Here is a 20,670-nt window from a genome sequence, read left to right on the forward strand (position 1 = left end):
ATATGTGAAGTTATAATAATAGAATATGAGAATATGGTATCAGTTTTAAGCCAGTAAGCCGAGTAGGCAATAGTGGAAAACTGGTTTGTTTGTTTGTTTGATTTTGTTTGTTTGTTTGTTTGACAAAGTGGTTTTTAACTTAAAATAGCAAAAGAGACAAAGGTTTCCTTTTGGTTGCTGATGATAAGCTTAGGGTTCAATATAGGTACATTAATATATACATGTGAATAATGCCTTAACAATGTGTGTGTGTGTATGAGTGTGTGTATGAGGGTAGGAGGTAGAAAGCAGAGAGACAGAGAGAGAGAACGAGACAGAGAGAGAGAAAGAGAGAGAGAGAGAGAGAGAGAGAGAGAGAGAGCTTTCCCAGGGACAAATCCACAGCACACAGCAAAGTCTCTGTAAGAAACTAACTTCAAAGCCACCAGCATGCAGAGCAGCAGCAGCAGCAGCCAGTGCTTTCACATATCCAACAAAACGTGAGTCTTTGTTCACTCATTATATTTCAATTAAATTATTTCAATAATAACAGAAACCTGTTATAACACACACATTGCAATATTATAAACTTCTGCTGCCAGCATTATTTCTGTGTGAAATGGAAACAGGGACTTCCTCACAGTTTTGTAATGATGCAAAAGCTCTGTACAAATTACCAACACACACAGAGCAAATGCAGTTCACACACAGACTGTTTCACACACACACAGATTTCCTGCTTCCTGTGTGTGTGGTGTGTATTTAATTGCGAACTGAGAGGAGAAAATACGCATGTGTCTGTGACCAAGCCATGCTGTGCTTACTAGCCTGGTAACCCAGTACTAACAGTGTGAAGAGGTCACTGTGTCCATCTTACTGCAGTCCTAATGATGGTCTAAGAATACAGGCTACAGACAAATTTAAAGGAAAACAGTTTTGGCCTTTGATCAGCTGCCAGAATAGCATGAATGGCCCTAGGCTCTGATTCCAGATGTCACAGAATCTGTACTCAGCGATCAACACCATCATTCTTAAAGATGTACCTTTAGTTGGTGTTTGATGATGGTGCTGGAGAGATGGTGCTTATGTTAAACACATCAGTCCAAAATCACACACTGGGTTGAGGTCTGGTGACTGAAATCATGTTTATCTTCATCAAAGCAGTCAGTGAGCCATCATGCCCTGTGGATGGGGATGTCATCCTGGATGAGATCATTTCCATCAGGATAGAAATAGGAGATATAGATAGGAGATGTGATCCATCAGAATTTGGTTTAGGACAAGTAGAAACCAATTAGTCCCGCAAAATTCTCCTTGATCTTCTACAGGGTTTGATAATGGGATCCATTTTGGCTCTATCAGCTCTATATGGAAATGCAATGTGATATTTTCAAGAATTACTTTTCCACTGTATTTTTTTTTACTAGGTAAATAGTAATTCTTTGACTGTGTTCTGCAATTTGATCAAACTCATCTAAACATTGTATAGAGAACATCAACTATTCAGTGATGCACAGTGGTCAACCTGCAGTAATGTAACATCATAAACAACTGTTAAACAATTAAAACTCTTGATGCGTCCTATTTCATTGATAGAATGTTTAATACCTAAACAGAACTTTCAATAAAATACAACTAGACTTCCAATAACTTTCTTAATAATCAAATCAGATTCTTTTGACAAGAGTAATTCCAGCAAAATTATTCCAGTGAAATGCCATAGCATATAACATGACAATGTATTTTTCAGTTTTCTCCATCTATGTATATCCCACTGATTTCTTTTTCAATATTTGCTCAACTACATAAGCAGGCACATATACTGTATGAGCGGTAAAATCTTTTTCATCTGTATAAGGAATGGAAATGTTAAAACTGACATGAATTGCAGATACTGTACATTAAAAATTTTGTAGTTGGAAAAACAAAAAAAATGTAGTCCTGGGCTTCTACCTTAAACCTCATACACATTTAGAATAAACTTTTTGTTATTCGATTCATCCTTGTGAATGAATATAAACAAAAGATAGAGAAGTTGCATGATTTGTTGTGTGTGTGTGTGTGTGTGTGTGTCGTTTCATATTAAAAGAGCTCCATACTTTGGTGAGAGAAACAATGATAAAACAGAAGAAGAGGAGGATCCCAAAGAATATTGCAATGGTTTGTACCTATTTTATGTTTAGTACGGTGCTATATTTCATAAAGGATGCCATTTTCTCAGTATTTACATTGAATGTTATTTACATTTTTATTTACATTTTATTTACATCAGTATTTACATTGAACTCTGAACAAATATATATATATATATATATAAACCAGGGGTGTCCAGTCAAGATCAACTGATTAAACAGTAGAATCAGGTGTAGCTCCTGCTTGAATGAATGAATGAAAACTGGCCCACACTGGCCCTTGCGAATAAGATTGGACACCCCTGATTTAATCCTGTGGAGCTACAGTGGTGTGTATTGTGTTTATAGGAGGTTACCATCCTGTACATGTGGGCGATGTTTTTAACAAGAGGTATAAGGTTCTATCCAAGCTGGGGTGGGGCTACTTCGCTACTGTGTGGCTCTGTGTGGACCTCAGGTATGTGTGAATACTGTTTGTTATGTATCTGTGTGAGTGTGTGTGTATGTGTGTGAGAGAGAGAGACAGAGAGAGAGAGAGAGAGAGAGAGGGGTGTCCTGGATTTACTTTGGGCTTGATATGTAGGTTGTGTGTAGGTCATTGTGTGTAGGTCATTGTGTGTGTGTGTGTGTGTCTGTGTGTGTATTTCAGGTCTGGAAGGTATGTAGCAGTGAAGGTCCTAAAAAGTGGATCCGGTTTCACACAGGCTGGCCAAGACGAGTTATCACTGCTGCGCTGTGTGAGACTCTTTTGCTCTTTCCTCTCACTCTTTACCTTAATCTCAACCCAATATAACTGTTGCTCTTGAACCTCTAGGCCAGCAGTCCCACAGTCTGCCACCCACTGAGAGGACGCATCGTGCAGTTGCTGGACGAGTTCAAAATAGCCGGTGTTAATGGCATCCGTATCCTTTTTTTAACCCACAACAATCCTCCTTCAAATAGCCATATGAGGTAAATAATGAGGTCAATATTAGATCGCTGACTCCTAGAACATTTCTCCTTTAAATACAGAGATAAGGTAAACATGAACCTAAATTACAGTTAAATATTTCTGCGGCTCAAAAGTATTTTCGGAATTGACTTACTGATGCAGATGTGTGTCTGGTACTGGAGTTGCTGGGTCCAGATCTGCGCTGTTGGCAGGTGTGTTTTGGAAAACCTGGCCTCTCACTTGCATGCGTCAGAAGAATAATCACTCAGGTGAGTCCTACTGACACATGACATGACTGAAATCAACATCCTGTCACCAATAGCAGAAAAATAATATAGCTGTAAGCAACAATTATCGGGGTTCATGTGCTTTAAGGACTTTAAGAGCATATGTAAAAAAATTTTTTAAAAAAAGACGTAGCATATGACACATATCATAACCATACTCTAATGTGACTGTAAAATACAGCATTTTAACACACAATTCAAAATGGCTGACACGGTAAAATTTATAAGAATAAAGAGCAATTTTTCATATCTCATGACCAGTAGGTTGCACTGTCCCAGGTTGTTATAAGACACACCAAGTACAGTGTCAATACGCCAAAGTGTTGCAGAAATTTAACCTCACATTCATTTTTGAATGTTCATTGTGAAATTGGTTGATGCATTGTATGCGAATGGTTTTGGTCTGAATAAGTTTTGATCTTCATTGTCTGACGATGATCTGAGCAAAATGTGGAGATGTTTCGACAAACAGTCTAGGAGGAGTTTGCAAAAAAAAAAAAATGTCAGAGTTCATATGAGAGGATTTCACTGAGCTTATGTACAAGATTTTCACTTCTCTGACAAATAATAAAAAGTTATGTAGATGTTTTTGTTTTAATCACTGTAGTGCCACTATGCAATCAGTGAGGGTGAGATGTTGTGTGTAACCATTCAGCAAACCATGTCAGATCACTAGGCCTTACAGATTAATGTTTCCAGGTAAATAAATACACCACTCAATAAGCAATCAACATTCACCTGAAGTTAGCTCATGGAGGACAGTCTCTGTAATATTTACATAACACTGTCTTCCTTATTCTAAATAGATTATATCAGTCATCCATGCACACTAATTAATCTGACCAGCACAAAATAATCTTTCAACAAGATCACGCCTGAAGCCAACATGTGTAGTGAAGCAAGTGGTAAAATTCTGAATATTTAGCATGCTATAGTATCAGCATCGGGTGTGAAGCACATTAAACATACACAAAAGCTAATAGGAAGAAGCATTTTTCTTTCTCAGGCTGTTAAAGCTATTTGTCCATCAAGCAACTGGATGGAACTTTTTCAACCAGAGGCTAAAAAATGCAACTGGCATATGGTGCTAATACATTCAGTATCGTGGTCAGAAGCTCACCACCAGCCTCTTTACCTCAATTTATTCCCAGGTGCTTGAGGGTCTTGACTATCTGCACACACACTGTAAGATCATCCATGCAGACATCAAGCCTGAGAACGTTCTTCTCTGTCTGGGGCAGCAGCCTCTTGCACACACAACACACATAAATCCTGGTAAGAAAGACAATGTCATAAAACATCCACCGTATTAAGGTATTTAATGAGTAAACTTTATCTTTTGTCTTTTCTGCTCATTACACAAATCTAGAGAATGTTTCGGTGAAAATCACAGACCTGGGTAGTTCCTGCTGGGTGGTGAGTGTAAGGCTTCATATAATACTACATTCCAATATTGTTGTGTTGTGTTGGACAACATTTCTGATCCAACATACAGTGAAATAAAATTCATCCACATGTTCCAGTACAAACACTTCTGTGAGGAGATCCAAACCCAGCAGTATCGTGCTCTAGAAGTTCTGCTTGGTTCTGAATATGGGCCCCCTGCTGATATCTGGAGTGTAGCCTGCATGGTGAGTTCATTTTCATCTGTTTTATTGAAATTTTTTACAGTCTTTATTGTCCTTATCCTCTATTCACTGAGGTTCAAGCACAGCAATTGAGCCAATATGTTTTGTGATAAATGTCAGTTTAATGAACCGGACTACATCACAGGATCATACTCCTTCAGAGTGAATTTTTAAATCCCTCATTATTCAAAGAAATAATCATTAACACTAGTGGGTGGTGACGTGGTAATACTATTGTCACATCTTGTGTTTATGAAGAGATCCATGTTCATTTCCTCCATGTTATTAAAGAATAAATAAGTAATGATGTCAGTGGCAGTAAGACTTTGCTAGTGCACTAATGCTAGCATGTTGTACTTTTCCTATAATTAAACTGCCACAAAAAACTGAGCTAAATAATTTTGTCCCTGCATATGTATATGTAGGGACATGGAAGGTCAGTGATTAAGGCATTACAATACTGGTGAGAAGGTTGTGAGTTTAAATCCCAAGGCCATCAAGCTGTCACTGTTGGACCCCTGAGCCAGGCCCTTTAACCCTCAACTGCTCAGTTGTATAAATGAGATAAATGTAAGTCACTCTGGCCAAATGCTGTAAATTAAATGTTCTACTTGTGCTATGTTATTATTATATTATCACATTCTAGAGAAATGTGATGAGGTTTTATTGATAATTAAACAGATTTCTGATATTGCCAAATGTATTTATTGCTAATTGTCACAAGAGCGAAATTGAGACAGATGCAGGTGATGCAGTTTTAATGAAAAAAGCACTAAATCCAAATCTATAGGCAAATATAACAGGCCAATATTATAGGCACAGTTCATGCGACCAACAAGAAGTTTGGAATATTGCAGGCAAGAGCAAGCTAAGAAAAAACATAAGTCATATAAAAAAACAGAAACAATGGACAGATAAAGGCTCAGTATACAGTACTTTGCCAATATCAGTGAGTGTGTGAGGAACCAGTCTGGGAAACAGGGTCCGGTGCAGCCATGATTGTAGGCCACAGAGAAGCTTTAAAATTAAAGTCTGGAACTGCAAAGTCTATGATGACATGACAGTAACACAGTAACAATGATCTGAAAGATAAAAGGTGATATTAGATTTTCCAGACAATTCCTAGCTAATAACACATATCTGAAGTTTTATCTGAATGTAAAAGTAAAACAAAAATAGTATGACGGTAATGCAATAAATAGTTATATTATTATCATGTCAAAAAATTTGTCCCAATTGTCCAAAGACAAATTCATTATTTTGGTTTTTTTTACCCAATAGGCTTTTGAGCTTGCCACTGGCGACCCTTTATTTGAGCCCAGAACTGGAAGACATTTCTCTTTGGAAGAAGGTATGCAATGTTACTATATAATATTAATGATAAATAAAACAAAAAAAACTAAGCAATGTTTCCATTTCAGACCATCTAGCACATATCATTGAGCTCCTGGGAACGATCCCTGCATCAGTCGCTCTGTCTGGAAAATATTCTTCAAAGTACTTCAGTAGCAATGGTAAGTAGGAAAGCAACAAATACAAATCATAGTATTTACGTACTGCTTATATACATATAGTATTTAGAGTTAGAGTGATTTTTTTTAAATAATAGTATAGCATTTTCATGTTTTAACATTTTCAACATTTTACTATAATATGTGGTTAAATTACTATGGACTGCAAAAGAAGGAAATGATGCTTATGTTCCAGATATCTGAAATCCTTTTTTCTGTGAGATTATATATATATAATACTGGTATGTGACTTTGTTTTTACACAAAAGGAAGCTATCAATTCTGTTGAAAAATCAAAATTTGGTCCATCAACCCATATTGCTAATTTTCTTTGAATCTTGCTGCTTATTTGGTTTGTTGCACCCATACACACACACAAACACACACACACACACCTACACACATTACATATGATGTTACTCTATGACTAACCCCTGACCTTTTCACTGCCTCTCAATCCTGATTCTGGTGTCCACTCTTCCTCAGTATCACTATCAGATGAGTGACACTGTGGCTAAGTACCAGATCACGGTCCTCCCTCCCAAAAAAATTTACTCTGTTCATTTCCTATGAATATTAATAGATAGTAAACCAAACCATTGCCTGTTGTCATATTTATGCATCCTAACACTTGCACACTTGCTTTAACATGAACAAAAGTGACTTACCTGCATAATGTTGCCCCAAGAAAATGAAAAAACACAGATTTAGTATATAAATTAAAGCAAAATGTGTCTTTAAACAATCAAATATACTTATTTACATATTGATGCACATGCAAATATTACTTTCTGTACATTTATTTCAATTCAAAGATGTTAAAAATGATCTTTATCTTACAATATACTGGCATTGTGTGCAATTACCAAAAAGGTACACTATCTTGCCAAAAGTTTTGGGACACCCCTCCAAATCATTGAATTTTCAGGGGTTGGCCATGGCCCCTGAGTTCCAGTGAAAAGAAAAGAACTCTTAATGCTTCAGCTTCATACCAAGACATTTTTTGACAATTTCATGCTCCCAACTCCCAATGTGGGAACAGTTTGGGGATGACCCCTTCCTGTGCCAACATGACATGGATGAGCAAGTTTGGTGTGGAGGCCTGACCTCAACTCGATAGAACACCTTTGGGATGAATTAGAGTGGAGACTATGAGCCAGGCCTTCTCATCCAACATCAGAGCCTGACCTCACAAATGCGCTTCCAGAGGAATGGTCAAAAATTCCCATAAACACACTCCTAAAGCTTGTGGAAAGCCTTCTCAGAAGAGTTGAAGCTGTTACAGCTGTAAAGGGCGGGCTAACTCCATATTACATTCATGTGCATGTAAAGGCAGATGTCCCAAAATGTTTGAGAATATATTGTAGTTTGGTTACACCATGCTACTAGGGTTAATAACCTTTAGGGTAAAATTGAAACATTATGTTGAATGTTTGTGTAAAAATTACCAATGATGGTAATTGAGTATTTCTCCCTCTTCTCACTTTCAAGTAAAGACAATATGCTTTGAATGTTTTGACATAAAGCCTTACAAAAATATTCTAGGATTGCTTAATAAAATATTTATGCTTGTGCATGACTTAACTCACAAATAAAGTGGTGTCTGCTTTGCTTATACATCACACAAGATCATATCATTTTCTCCCTTTTTCTTGGCACTCATGCACGCTGATACAGGAGATCTGCAGAGAATTCCTGCCCTTCGTCCATGGGGGTTGTATGAAGTTCTAATAGAGAAATATCACTTCCGTCTTCAAGAGGCAACTCTCTTCTCTGACCTTCTGCTCCGAATGCTGGCCTTCCTGCCAGAGCAGAGGATGACAGCAACTCAGTGCCTCAAACACCCATGGCTGAAACTGTGACCTTACATTCCCTTTTGACTTTTCAATCCCTTAAAATGTTTGAGCTTTTATATGTTGATGGGGTAAATATTTTGCACTGCAATGTTTGGTGTTTAAAACTCCTTCACTTAAAAATCTTCATCATATAATGACAATATAGACAGTGAGATTTTTGTATTCTGGTGCAGGGAACAAGGACTATTCAAATAAATGACAGAATGTCGGATAAAAATGAGCCATATAGACGTTACACCTTTTTTACAGAGTTAAGAATAAATGTCCATATATAAAGGTTTTAGGTTTCACAAGATACTGCATATCTTTTGCAATCAATGGCTGTCTAGTTATTTTAATAAAGTGAAATCATGCATTTCAATAAATATTGTTTGTGTGTGTGTGTGTGTATTCCTTCTTCCTGAATTGTGGGCACCAACCACTGGCAACTTGAACAAACCATAGCTCACACCCCTCATCATCAAATCCTTTCAGCATTTACATTTATGGCATTTGGCAGATGTGAAATGTACAAAAGGTCTTTGAAGACTACACTGATACTGGTTCAGTAGGTCACAGACTAAGGATGCCATAAGATGCCATGGGGGGTCTAGATAGAAATAGTGGCTAGTTTAAGTATTTCAGGAAGAGGTAGGTCTTCACCCATCCTTTGTAGACAGCCAGTGACTCAGCTGTTCAGGGGAAGTTCATTCCACCACCTAGGTGCCAGAACAGAGAAGAGTCTTGATGCATACCTACCTTGTACCCTGATAGATGATTGGACCAGTTGAGCAGTGCTAGAAGATCTGAGGAAGCTTATCGCAGTCCTTGGATAGATAAGAGCTGTGAGGTAAGAGGATACTGGTCCATTTTTGAGTATAGAGTATAGAGGACATCGTATTGAGCCTTGAGAGACACCAGAGAAGAGTCTGTGTGGAGCAGATTTTGTTCATCTCTATGTTACTTTATGTGAGTGACCTTCTAGGTAGGAAGCAGACCATTGGCATGTTGCTCCATAAATTGTGGATTGCAGGACAGGGTGGCTTGTAGGATCTCTTCTGTTTCTATGGTTGGAAAATGTGACAGTGAAGGAGTATGGGAGTCCTGGCAGTGTAATGTAGGTGTAATCAGGGTAGAAGTGAAAGATTTAGAGAAGATTTTCTCAATCTTCTCATTTTAAAATGAGGCAAAGTCTTCAGCAGTCAGGGATGATGATGCACGTGGAGCCTCGGGGGCTTCAAGCCAAACCTTGTAAAAGGTAAAAGGCAGTCTTAGCAGAAGTCACATCAGAGGAGAATTAGACAGGAGCGCACACTAAGAGGCGAGATCTGTGTTGAGTCGTGATTTCTTCCATTTCTCTCTGCTGATCTTACTTTCCTCTGATTTCTGCACAACACATCTGACATCCATAGTGCAGGACAAGAAATCTTAATGGGTTTAGTAGACAGAGGGCAGAGGAGGTCCATGTTTGAGAAAAGAGAAGAAAGTTTTAACCTTTTCTCCCCACAAACTCTTCATAATATAAGTACTTTAGTAAATGCGAATTAAATTATTTGCCAGATACAGAAAAAAATTATATATACAGTATCTCACACAAGTGAGTACACCCCTCACATTTTTGTAAATATTTTATTATATCTTTTCCTGTGACAACACTGAAGAAATGATACTCTGCTACAATATAAAGTAGTGAGTGTACAGCCTGTATAACAGTGTAAATTTGCTGTCCCCTCAAAATAACTCAACACACAGCCATTAATGTCTAAACCGTTGGCAACAAAAGTGAGTACACCCCTTAGTGGAAATGTCCAAATTGGGCCAAGAGTGTCAATATTTTGTGTGGCCACCATTACTTTCCAGCACTGCCTTAACCCCCTTGGGCATGGAGCTCACCAGAGCTTCACAGGTTGCCACTGGAGTCCTCTTCCACTCCTCCATGATGACATCACAGAGCTGGTGGATGTTAGAGACCTTGTGCTCCCCCACCTTAGGGTTTAGGTCTGGAGACATGCTTGGCCAGTCCATCACCTTTACCCTCAAGGCAATGGTTGTCTTGGAGGTGTGTTTGGGATCGTTATCATGTTGGAATACTGCCCTGCGGCCCAGTCTCCGAAGGGAGGGGATCATGCTCTGCTTCAGTATGTCACAGTACATGTTGCCACTCATGGTTCCCTCAATGAACTGTAGCACCCCAGTGCCGGCAGCACTCATGCAGGCCCAGACCATGACACTCCCACCACCACGCTTGACTGTAGGCAAGACACACTTGTCTTTGTACTCCTCACCTGGTTGCCGCCACACACGCTTGACACCATCTGAACCAAATAAGTTTATCTTGGTCTCATCGGACAACAGGACATGGTTCTGGCCATGTCCTTAGTCTGCTTGTCTTCAGCAAACTGTATGCGGGCTTTCTTGTGCATCATCTTTGCAGGCTTCCTTCTGGGACGACAGCCATGCAGACCAATTTGATGCAGTGTGTGGCGTACGGTCTGAGCACTGGCAGGCTGACCCCCCACCCCTTCAACCTCTGCAGCAATGCTGGCAGCACTCATACGTCTATTTCCCAAAGACAACCTCCGGATATGACACTGAGTACGTGCACTCAACTTCTTTGGTTGACCATGGCGAGGCCGGTTCTGAGTGGAACCTGTCTTGTAAAACCGCTGTATGGTCTTGTCCACCGTGCTGCAGCTCAGTTTCAGGGTCTTCTATCTTCTTATAGCCTAGGCCATCTTTATGTAGAGTAACAATTCTTTTTTTCATATCCTCAGAGAGTTCTTTGCCATGAGGTGCCATGTTGAACTTCCAGTGACCAGTATGAGAGAGTGTGAGAGCGATAACACCAAATTTAACACACCTGCTCCCCATTCACACCTGAGACCTTGTAACACTAACACTGGGAAGGGTAAATGGCTAATTGGGCCCAATTTGGACATTTCCACTTAGGGGTGTACTCGCTTTTGTTGCCAACTGTTTAAACATTAACAAGACAGATGTGCTCGTACTAGGACCACATGCAGCCAGAAGTAAGGTTTCTGATTACAGAGTAACTCTGGATGGTGTTTCTCTTTCATGTTCAGCAGTAAAAGACGTGTGATTATTGACTCTGACCAAGTTCATGTAGATAATATCACTAGGGTAGCCTTCTTTCATCTCAGAAATATTGCTAAGACAAGAAATATGATGTCGCTTCATAGTTCATGGTTTTGTTACCTCTAGGTTGAATTATTGTAATGCCTTACTGACTGGATGTTCCAGTTGGAGCATAAACAAGCTCCAGTTAGTCCAGAATGCAGCAGCTAGAATTCTAGCTAGAACCAGAAGATATGAACACATCACTCTTATCTTATCCACACTTCATTGGCTCCCATTCAAATTTTTCATTGATTATAAAATACTATTACTGAACTATAAACCACTCAATGGTCTTGTGCCACAGTACCTGAGTGATCTTTTAGTTTTTTTACCACTCTCACAAGTCACTCAGATTTGCTGACTGTGTCCTGAGAAGGCTTCATTTCTGTCGTGTTCTGGTTCGCCCTTTTAGTTATGCTGTAATAGCTAGTCTTGCCGGTGTCCCTGTCTGCACTTTGCACATAATCTACATTGTCTTTAAACATCACAAGCATACTAATATTTTTCTATTTTCCATCCAGATGCTCTACCCCTGGTTGGAGTCTTGTCACTTGGTGGTGCTCACTACTGCTGGGGATAGCTCTGCGTGGACAGCCTGTGACCCAGGGGACTGCAGTGAACAGAACCACTTGGAGACTATCATGCCATCTCTGAACTGCCGTTGCATCAATCAGCTCTCGGCAGGAAGGAATTAGTGTTAAGTCTATAATGAACTACACTGACCTAATAGTTCCTCAAGAGCTCTTGGATGCTGTTGTAAAAATTATTATCAACAGTTACATTATTTACTGTCCAATGTCACCCAAATGAGGATGGGTTCACTTCTGAGCCTGGTTCCTCTCAAGGTTTCTTCCTCATATCATCTCCGGGAGTTTTTTTCTTGCCACCGTCACCACAGGCTTGCTCATTTTTTCCTTGCCACCGTCGCCAAAGGCTTGCTCATTAGTAACTTAACTGTAAACTTTATCATTTTTTTCTATGTTTCTATAAATATTTAAAGCTGCTTTGAGGCAATGTCCATTGTTAAAAGCATTATACAAATAAACTGAATTAAATTGAAAAATATCTCTGTAAAGACCATATATCTTTGTAAACTCTGTAAAAGCCATCATCAACAGATAGGTAAAATGTAGCATCCTGGTGACTCCAAGAACAGGATGTCCCTCCAAAATGTATAAAATGACAAGGCAAAAACTTACCAGGGAGGCCGCCAAGAGACCTACAGTTGCAGGAATATATGACAGTTACTGATTACTCTCTTCATGTGTCTGGGCTATGGGGTTGGGTGGCTAGAGAGAAGCTCTTTCTCCCAAAAAAAAACATCTAAGCTCAACCATCTGAAATCAACTATATCACCCCAAATCATGTGGCAAAATGTGTTATAATCTGATGAGACTCATTCCAAAAGGTATAATGGTTTTATGATTTCAGAAGGTATGTTTGGTGCAAGTAAAAGTACATCACCAAAAGAACATCATACCCAAGGTGCAGCATGGAGGTGACAGCATCAGACACATCAGGCACATTATGCTGCTGAAAGAGCCTGCTGCCATGAATACTGTTGCCATATTTGGTTTGCAACAATCTTTTAGTAGGTGGTAGGTGTATTTGTAAGATCCAAATAAATACCAGGCCCCGAGCTTTCCCAACAAAACATTGCCCAGAGCATCAGACTGCCTCATCCAGGTTGCATTTATGTTTTATGATTTATTCTTATGAACACATACTTTTGTGTGTGTACATCTTACTAAAACCACAGCAAAAACAAAAACTTGACAGAATGATTGATTTGACTAAATAAGACTGATTTGTCTTACACAGAAGGATGAAGGGTTGACTGCAGAGGGAAAATTTCAGAATTTTACAACCACACAATAGTATACATTGGTAATAGACAGAAGACAGATAGTAGACATCGGCTATAAGATGTCGAGGCATTGCCAAGTATCCTACATCAGTACTCCACCAGGTCAAAATGTAGGTAGGAGGATACCACTTGGCCACTGAACTACTGATGATCTGAAATGAGATTGGTGTCCATACAGTGATGGAAAAAATTATTTGATCCCCTGCAGATTTTGTACCTTTGCCCACTGACAAACAAATGATCAGTCTGTAATTTTAATGGTAGGTGTATTTGAACAGTGAGAGGCAGAATAACAACAAAAAAATCCAGAAAAACGCATTTCAGAAAGGTTATACATTGATTTGCATTTTAATGAGTGAAATAAGTATTTGATCCCCTATCAATCAGAATGATTTCTGGCTCCCAGGTGTCTTTTATACAGGTAACAAGCTGAGATTACAGTAGGAGCACTCTCGGGGAGTGCTCTTAATCTCAGCTCGTTAACTGTATGAAAGACACCTGTCCACAGAAGGAAGCAATCAATCAGATTCCAAACTCTCCATCATGGCCAAGACCAAAGAGCTGTCCATGGATGTCAGGGACAAGATTGTAGACCTACACAAGGCTGGAATGAGCTACAAGACCATCGCCAAGCAGCTTGGTGAGAAGGTGACAACAGTTGGTGCGATTATTCCCAAATGGAAGAAACACAAAAGGACTGTCAATCTTCCTCGGTCTGGGGCTCCATGCAAGATCTCACCTCACGGAGTTTCAATGATCATGAGAACGGCGAGGAATCAGCCCAGAATTACACTGGAGGATTTTGTCAATGATCTCAAGGCAGCTGGGACCATAGTCACCAAGGAAACAATTGGTAACACACTACACTGTGAAAGACTGAAATCCAGTAGCGCTGGCAAGGTCCCCCTGCTAAAGAAAGCACATGTACAGGCTCATCTGAAGTTTGCCAGTGAACATCTGAATGATTCAGAGGAGAACTGGGTGAAAGTGTTGTGGTCAAATGAGACCAAAATCCAGCTCTTTGGCATCAACTCAACTCACCGTGTTTGGAGGAGGAGGAATGCTGCCTATGACCCCAAGTACACCATCTCCAGGTGACAGGACAACTGCACCGCATCAAAGGGACGATGGACGGGGCCATGTACCGTTAAATCTTGGATGAGAACCTCCTTCCCTCAGCCAGGGCATTGAAAATGGGTCGTGGATGGATATTCCAGCCTGACAATGACCCAAAACACACGGCCAGTGCAACAAAGGAGTGGTTCAAAAAGAAGCACATTAAGGTCCTGTAGTGGCCTAGCCAGTCTCCAGACCTTAATCCCATAGAAAATCTGTGGAGGGAGCTGAAGGGTCAGCCACAAAACCATAATGACTTGGAGAGGATCTGCAAAGAGGAGTGGGCCCAAATTCCTTGAGATGTGAGATGTGTGCAAACCTGGTGGCCAACTACAAGAAATGTCTGACGTCTGTGATTGCCATCAAGGGTTTGCCACCAAGTACTAAGTCATGTTTTGCAAAGGGGTCAAATACTTATTTCACTCAATAAAATGCAAATCAATGTATAACTTTTTTGAAATGTGTTTTTCTGGATTTTGTTGTTTTTGTTGTTATTCTGTCTCTCACTGTTCAGATAAACCTACCATTAAAATTACAGACTGATCATTTCTTTGTCAGTGGGCAAAGGTACAAAATCAGCAGGGGATCAAATAATTTTTTCCCTCACTGTATCTACCTCCACCATCATGTCCATGAAAACATAAACATAGCTAAGATGTATGTTCCGCGTGTCTGACAGGATGTCCTTGGGTAGATTAAAGCATCTAAACACATGCTGGAATAAAGCTTCTGTGGTCTGGAAGGTTGTTGGAAGTCCTTAGAGAGGGACAAGACCACAAACTTTGGAAAAGGAAATGACCACAACCATTATGGTCGTTTAGGCACAGCACTCATTTAGGGGAAGAGGTCCACTGAGAGATGAGGTAAGCGCTCTACAGCTTCATCAAGGAGCTCACAAGATTTCTTGGCATGGGCACACATTAAACGAAGATCAACATACTGTAGCTTTTCGGTATGAATGGTAGATATGGACACCATAAAATCCTTATAGTTGGCTAAGACTTGAAGCTGTGGTCAATGATTCTTTGGCTGCTGTTGACCAGGAGAGCCTCTGTAAGGAAGATGGAGAGCATCTGTAAGAAGTGCAGTTAGTAGGGTTACAAGTGTCCTAAAGTTCATCATAAAGTCCCGGAAAAAGTAGGCAAATCCCATGGGGTTAGTGGCAAGAGATAAACATGGGAGAATAGTTATGTAGCACCTGGTTGGAGGTCTATGGCACAGTTCTAGTGGCAGTGTGGTGGACGATCAGTGTTTTTGTCCTTCCTAAAGCCATCAAGTCAGCCTACTCCTAAGGGACAAAGACACTGCCCTTGAAACTTAAAAAAAAGGTTCTTCTGTGGGCTGTTGTTTAAAATGTAAAGGATTCAACCAGATAGACAAGGGTTAATTTGTTTTGAAGATCTTTCTGAAGGGTTAATTACACTGTAATTAATGGTTGTTCATTCCTTCCTGGCCAGAAGCCAGCATGCAAACTGAGATTATCACATAGTGGTAATTCAACCCAGGGAAGTCATCTGATTCTTTGCCCATAATCCCTACCATCCGTGGGATTATAAAATTCAGCCTGAAACATGGATGAGAACTGGTCACAAAATGGTAACTGTGGGAAGTGTTTATGGAATATGGGATGGACAGGCATAGCAGAAGTTTGCTGGTCAGCAGAAAGGAGTTTTTGAAGTTTCTGACATGCATTTTGTTATTATAACACCTGAACACTAGAGACACAGGCAGAACACTTATTTAAAAGGTTTAATGCAACAGAATATCAAAAGGCCGGGTGAATAGATACGAGCAACAAAACAAACACAATGTCAATATGATTGGAAGCTCGGACAGAAATGTGCAAGACAGGCTCATGGAGCAAGATTTGACACTAAGTGGAGAGTTTAAATTGTAAAACTCCAGGTACTTAATACTTAAGTACTAACTTAGCACTAACCCCAATTGTTGTGGGCATGTTGATTGGGCAGTGTCCATGACAAAAAAATAAATATAATACTAATTCTATGTAGCATATAACTTAAAGGGTTTAGATATGTGAATTTTCCATTTAAAACCCAAGTGCATAGCATTATGTTTCTCTGCTAGCTAAGTCCATCAATTGATCTTCCTGACTGAGATTGATGTCTTGCTCTATATCAGATGCCTCTTCCATAGCAGCAAGTTCTTTGGCTGATCCAATCTGCAGATCATCCTGCTTCTGCCTGTTCTGTTCCTGCTCCAACCATCTGTAGTTAAAAAAATTCATAATGAAGAGGAAAAGTCCAGGGACCAGCATCATCATGCCACATGCAAAGTACATGTATTTATAGTCCATGAAGATGTCCACCAAAGCACCTAAAGAGGTCAAAAACATATAATCATTTAGGTCACAAGTTGCATTCATAACAAGATATTAATTACCTTTAATGCTAACTTTTGTTTTAGTTGACTAGTAATCAATGTAATTGACTTGTGACTCACCAGAAATTGGGGGCCCAAGAAGAACAGGGCCACATTCTATAATAGTGGCAAGCCCAACTGCACTGGAGAATCGTTGTGCTCCCACCAAATCCATAAGTACCTCAAAAAGCAGTGCACACAGCATTCCAAAGGCCAGCCCAAAGAAGATGGCATACACCACCAGACCTGTATACCCGGGCAACAAGGGGCATGCCAGATGACACACCCCATTATATGCCACAGAAAAGCTGAAGAAGTATTGAATCCTGGGCCGGATCCATTTTGTGTTAGCCACTAGGCCAGTTGCTGGCCGAGCCACCATGTCTACCAGGGCAAAAATAGAGAGCAGGAAGGCTGCAGAATATTCATCAATCCCCTGGTGCTTGGCATAGGGCGCCAAGAACACGACTGGAGCAAAGAACCCAAAGAACATCACAACATTCCCTACCAGGTATATAAGGTAACCACGGTGCTTGAAGAGTGACAGGTCGATGAATTTGTTCACATAGTAGGCACATCCTCTCTGCTTTGTTTGTTGCTTTTCACTTCCTAAGCTAACCTTCTGAGAATCACTCTTCTCTGTTCCTGCTCCATTTCCTGCACTGTTTTGATTTTGCACTGGCTTTTTTCTTATCTTAATAGGCCTCATCAGTGCTCCTGCCACACAGCAGTTGAGCAGTATGGCTCCCAAGATGAAGAAACTTCCTCGCCAGCCAAAGTTGTCAAACAGAAACTGGTTGAGTGGAGCCAGAGTGGACAAAAATACTGGACTTCCTGCCATGGCCAAACCATTTGCTATGGGTCGTTTCACAAGAAAGTATTTCCCAATAATGGTCAGGGCAGGCTGCAGGTTAAAGGCAAGACCAAGACCTGAGAGAGACATTCAGATAATTAATCCATGTTTCTGTTTGCGTTTCTGTCTTGATTAATAAGAGAAGAGCTTAAATTATTATGCCATTATGTCATTCTTGCACCACTGGTAAATGGTTAGGGAGGTTTACATAATTTGAATAAAAATTCTACAGAACACTGCAAAATTCTCATGTAAAAATTATGTACAGGTTTGCTATTAAAATTAAGATCCAAGAGAAAACTGATAATTAAAAAAAATTGCATGGTATATGTATAAATATCAATTCAGTTAATGACTGCTGCTTAGATGCTGAGGTTGGAGAAGTACTTGAATAAAAAATTGACTAAAAAGCACACATTTGGCTACCATCCTTTTTTTTATTTAATTTTTTTCTTTTTTTTTCCTTTCTAATGGAAAATGAATTATTGCTTTACTAAGCATGTGCTGCTTGGCAAAAGAACTGAAATTTCAAGCTGAACTTTAGAAGAGTGTCCAGGTCTCCCTTTGAACTTTTGTTATCATTACCCATGTATCCATAAACACACAAAGGGGAGGCTCCCATGTTTTGGAAAAGGACAAATCAGAGCAAAATATTCTTACTGTGTCTGATCAAGATTTTTAACTAGAAGGATACAGACTAGCTGTGACAAATGATGATTGCAGTACCTCCAATGACTCCTACGCATATGTACAGATGCATGATGGTTGTGCCAAAAGAAGCAGCAATCATGGACAACCCAGCCATTAGGCCGCCAATAATGACCACTGGCCTGCTCCCATAACGATTGACAAGTATGCTGCTCACCGGGCCTGCATAGAGAGTAATGGTTTAAGGGACATGAGAAAGTCACATAAAGGAGGTCACTTCTATTTAAATCTAATTCTGAGAATTTATCGGGTGTGCATAACCTGTTGCTGCAAGATCATGCAAACAACAGCATAGGCAAGTTATGCAATTGTGGGGCAAGATCAAATTCACTACTTTTATCTGCACAGCATTCACATGCTCATGGGTTCTTTCGATGAAAGGTGTGTGTGAGTATGAGACCAAGGTGCTCTCACTTTTTTTTATTCCTATTTGTAAAGATAATCTTAATTTTTTATTTAATTATTAAATAATTATTATTAATTTCTTAATTTAATTTTTTTTTCTTCAAGTGAAACATCTCAACATAAATAAAGCCCTCTATTTTAACTTATAACAAAATAGGGCATTTGTTCCAGCATTTGATTGTAATGACAGCTCTCAGGATTTTAATAAAATATATAATGGCATGTTTCTAAATGAATAAAGATTACCTCCAGCATACATGGTAGCAAGCATGATGGAGGAGACCCATGCAATCTCACTGTAGGAGATGGAGAAATACTCCTGGATTTCCTTGAAGTAGATGGTGAGGGATTTGGGGAAGGCGTATGAGAAGCCAATGGACAGGAAAGATCCAAACACTACAGCCCAGCCCCAACCTCCATCAGGAGGAGTGTAGCCTAGATCAGCAGCTGGTGCAGGGGGCATTGTGAGGGCTTTCCGAACAGACAAAAAACATTCAGTATTCAGTATATGATAATTCAGCTGACAAAATATTTACCTACATTGTGGGTTTTTTTTTTTTTATTAAATGTCAAGATAATAGTAACAATATAATATTAAATATATATTGATACTAATATTATATATGTTGGCACAATATCAACATAAAAGTTCAAGATTCTATGTTGGATATAATGTCTCCTTTGAAAGATAAACTGTAGAATCAAATAAAGAGTTTCTAGAAATCAACTCATGTAGTCAAAATACCAAAAGTTTGCAAAGATAACATAACAAAAATATTTTATATGTCAATTTTCAAATTATCACCATGTTTTGCAGCAATGTATTCCAATAAATATGACAAAAGTCTTTAACATTTGGCCTATAGTGTATTTATAGTCAGCATCCTACAGTAATGATATATTTGAAAGCAATACTTACCTCTATGTGTGGAGTTCAGAGACAGTTGTAGATAACCGCATATTCAACTTTCCTTCCTATCACAGCGAGCACTCTTCCCACCAACAGACCTTATCAGCTCCTGCAGTTCCACCTTCCTTTTTTGGCTGATTTTTAACTAATTCAGCAAACATAGAATTATAAAGGGTGAATAATTTCAATTTTGTATTACTTCAGGCTACAGTCTCAATGGCTATAGAAAATCAACACAGTATGGCAATGTAATATATACAAATATTTACACATATCTATCTATCTATCTATCTATCTATCTATCTATCTATCTATCTATCTATCTATCTATCTATCTATCTATATATATAAAAATATATATATATATAAATATATATATAAATATATATATATATATATATATATATATATATATATAGGCTTGTAAAATATATGAAAACTAAAACTTTAAATAAGTTGTTAAAAAAAATCCCTTTTGTGAGTCTAACCAAATGTTCATTCTTTTTGTCCACTAGGGGTCAGCATTGGGTAAATTATGTGTCCTTTGTGAGCCTCCATTTTGAGGCCTACTAGAACTTCATGAGTGTTTTTAACAGTACCTGACAGAGACCCAGAGACCCTGTCAAGAAACAGAGCTAATTATCCAACACCAATTCACATTTCTGAATCGTGATAGTACGATATAACAGTGAAATAATTCAGGACGGACTGTATACAGTGTCTTTGGTTACTGGTTCTATGTTTACCCTGTCAATGAACCTTTCAGAGCTTGTGATCTCTGAACATTAGTCCCTTCCTGATGAAGGCTGATGTTTTCTTACAGGCAGTGAAACAGAAATCATAGAAATCCATCGTTGCAACAAATAAACAAATTTATCTAGCTAAAACAAGGCCTTAGGCTGAATTTTACAGCTAATGTTGAATGGCTATGTTTACATGTAATGGAATATGTGAGTATATTGCAGGGACACTGAATTTTTTTGTGGTC

At 39.1% G+C, this 20,670-nt stretch overlaps 2 protein-coding genes across 2 annotated transcripts; one reads left to right on the forward strand and one right to left on the reverse strand.

The window, feature by feature from the left end:
- Positions 1 to 367: 367 nt before the first annotated feature.
- si:ch211-220i18.4 (SRSF protein kinase 3) lies at positions 368 to 8,780 on the forward strand. Its single transcript, XM_058410358.1, has 12 exons — positions 368 to 479; positions 2,069 to 2,139; positions 2,460 to 2,568; positions 2,761 to 2,848; positions 2,926 to 3,013; positions 3,205 to 3,311; positions 4,481 to 4,604; positions 4,699 to 4,745; positions 4,853 to 4,960; positions 6,239 to 6,308; positions 6,379 to 6,471; positions 8,146 to 8,780. Exons 1-12 carry the CDS (start codon positions 430 to 432, stop codon positions 8,328 to 8,330), a joined length of 1,140 nt encoding a protein of 379 aa, XP_058266341.1. The 5' UTR covers positions 368 to 429; the 3' UTR covers positions 8,331 to 8,780.
- Positions 8,781 to 16,159: 7,379 nt separating this feature from the next.
- Positions 16,160 to 19,825, reverse strand: slc16a7 (solute carrier family 16 member 7). Its single transcript, XM_058409283.1, has 5 exons — positions 19,692 to 19,825; positions 19,019 to 19,243; positions 18,386 to 18,529; positions 16,888 to 17,736; positions 16,160 to 16,761 (listed from the first exon to the last, which is right to left on the reverse strand). Exons 2-5 carry the CDS (start codon positions 19,233 to 19,235, stop codon positions 16,496 to 16,498), a joined length of 1,476 nt encoding a protein of 491 aa, XP_058265266.1. The 5' UTR covers positions 19,236 to 19,243; positions 19,692 to 19,825; the 3' UTR covers positions 16,160 to 16,495.
- Between the last annotated feature and the right edge of the window lie 845 nt (positions 19,826 to 20,670).

Source organism: Hemibagrus wyckioides, linkage group LG15 (genome assembly GCF_019097595.1).
Source record: "Hemibagrus wyckioides isolate EC202008001 linkage group LG15, SWU_Hwy_1.0, whole genome shotgun sequence".
Taxonomy (NCBI): domain Eukaryota; kingdom Metazoa; phylum Chordata; class Actinopteri; order Siluriformes; family Bagridae; genus Hemibagrus; species Hemibagrus wyckioides.

Bases quoted from the DNA above. Each gene is read 5' to 3' on its own strand.
- si:ch211-220i18.4 (XM_058410358.1), top strand. From the start codon at position 430: ATGCAGAGCAGCAGCAGCAGCAGCCAGTGCTTTCACATATCCAACAAA. The intron at 3,014-3,204 runs GTATCCTTTTTT...TTACTGATGCAG, and splicing joins AGCCGGTGTTAATGGCATCC to ATGTGTGTCTGGTACTGGAG. The intron at 6,472-8,145 runs GTAAGTAGGAAA...ACGCTGATACAG, and splicing joins AAAGTACTTCAGTAGCAATG to GAGATCTGCAGAGAATTCCT.
- slc16a7 (XM_058409283.1), bottom strand. From the start codon at position 19,235: ATGCCCCCTGCACCAGCTGCTGATCTAGGCTACACTCCTCCTGATGGA. The intron at 18,530-19,018 runs GTAATCTTTATT...CTCTCTATGCAG, and splicing joins TGCTACCATGTATGCTGGAG to GCCCGGTGAGCAGCATACTT. The intron at 17,737-18,385 runs GTACTGCAATCA...TGTCTCTCTCAG, and splicing joins ATGCGTAGGAGTCATTGGAG to GTCTTGGTCTTGCCTTTAAC.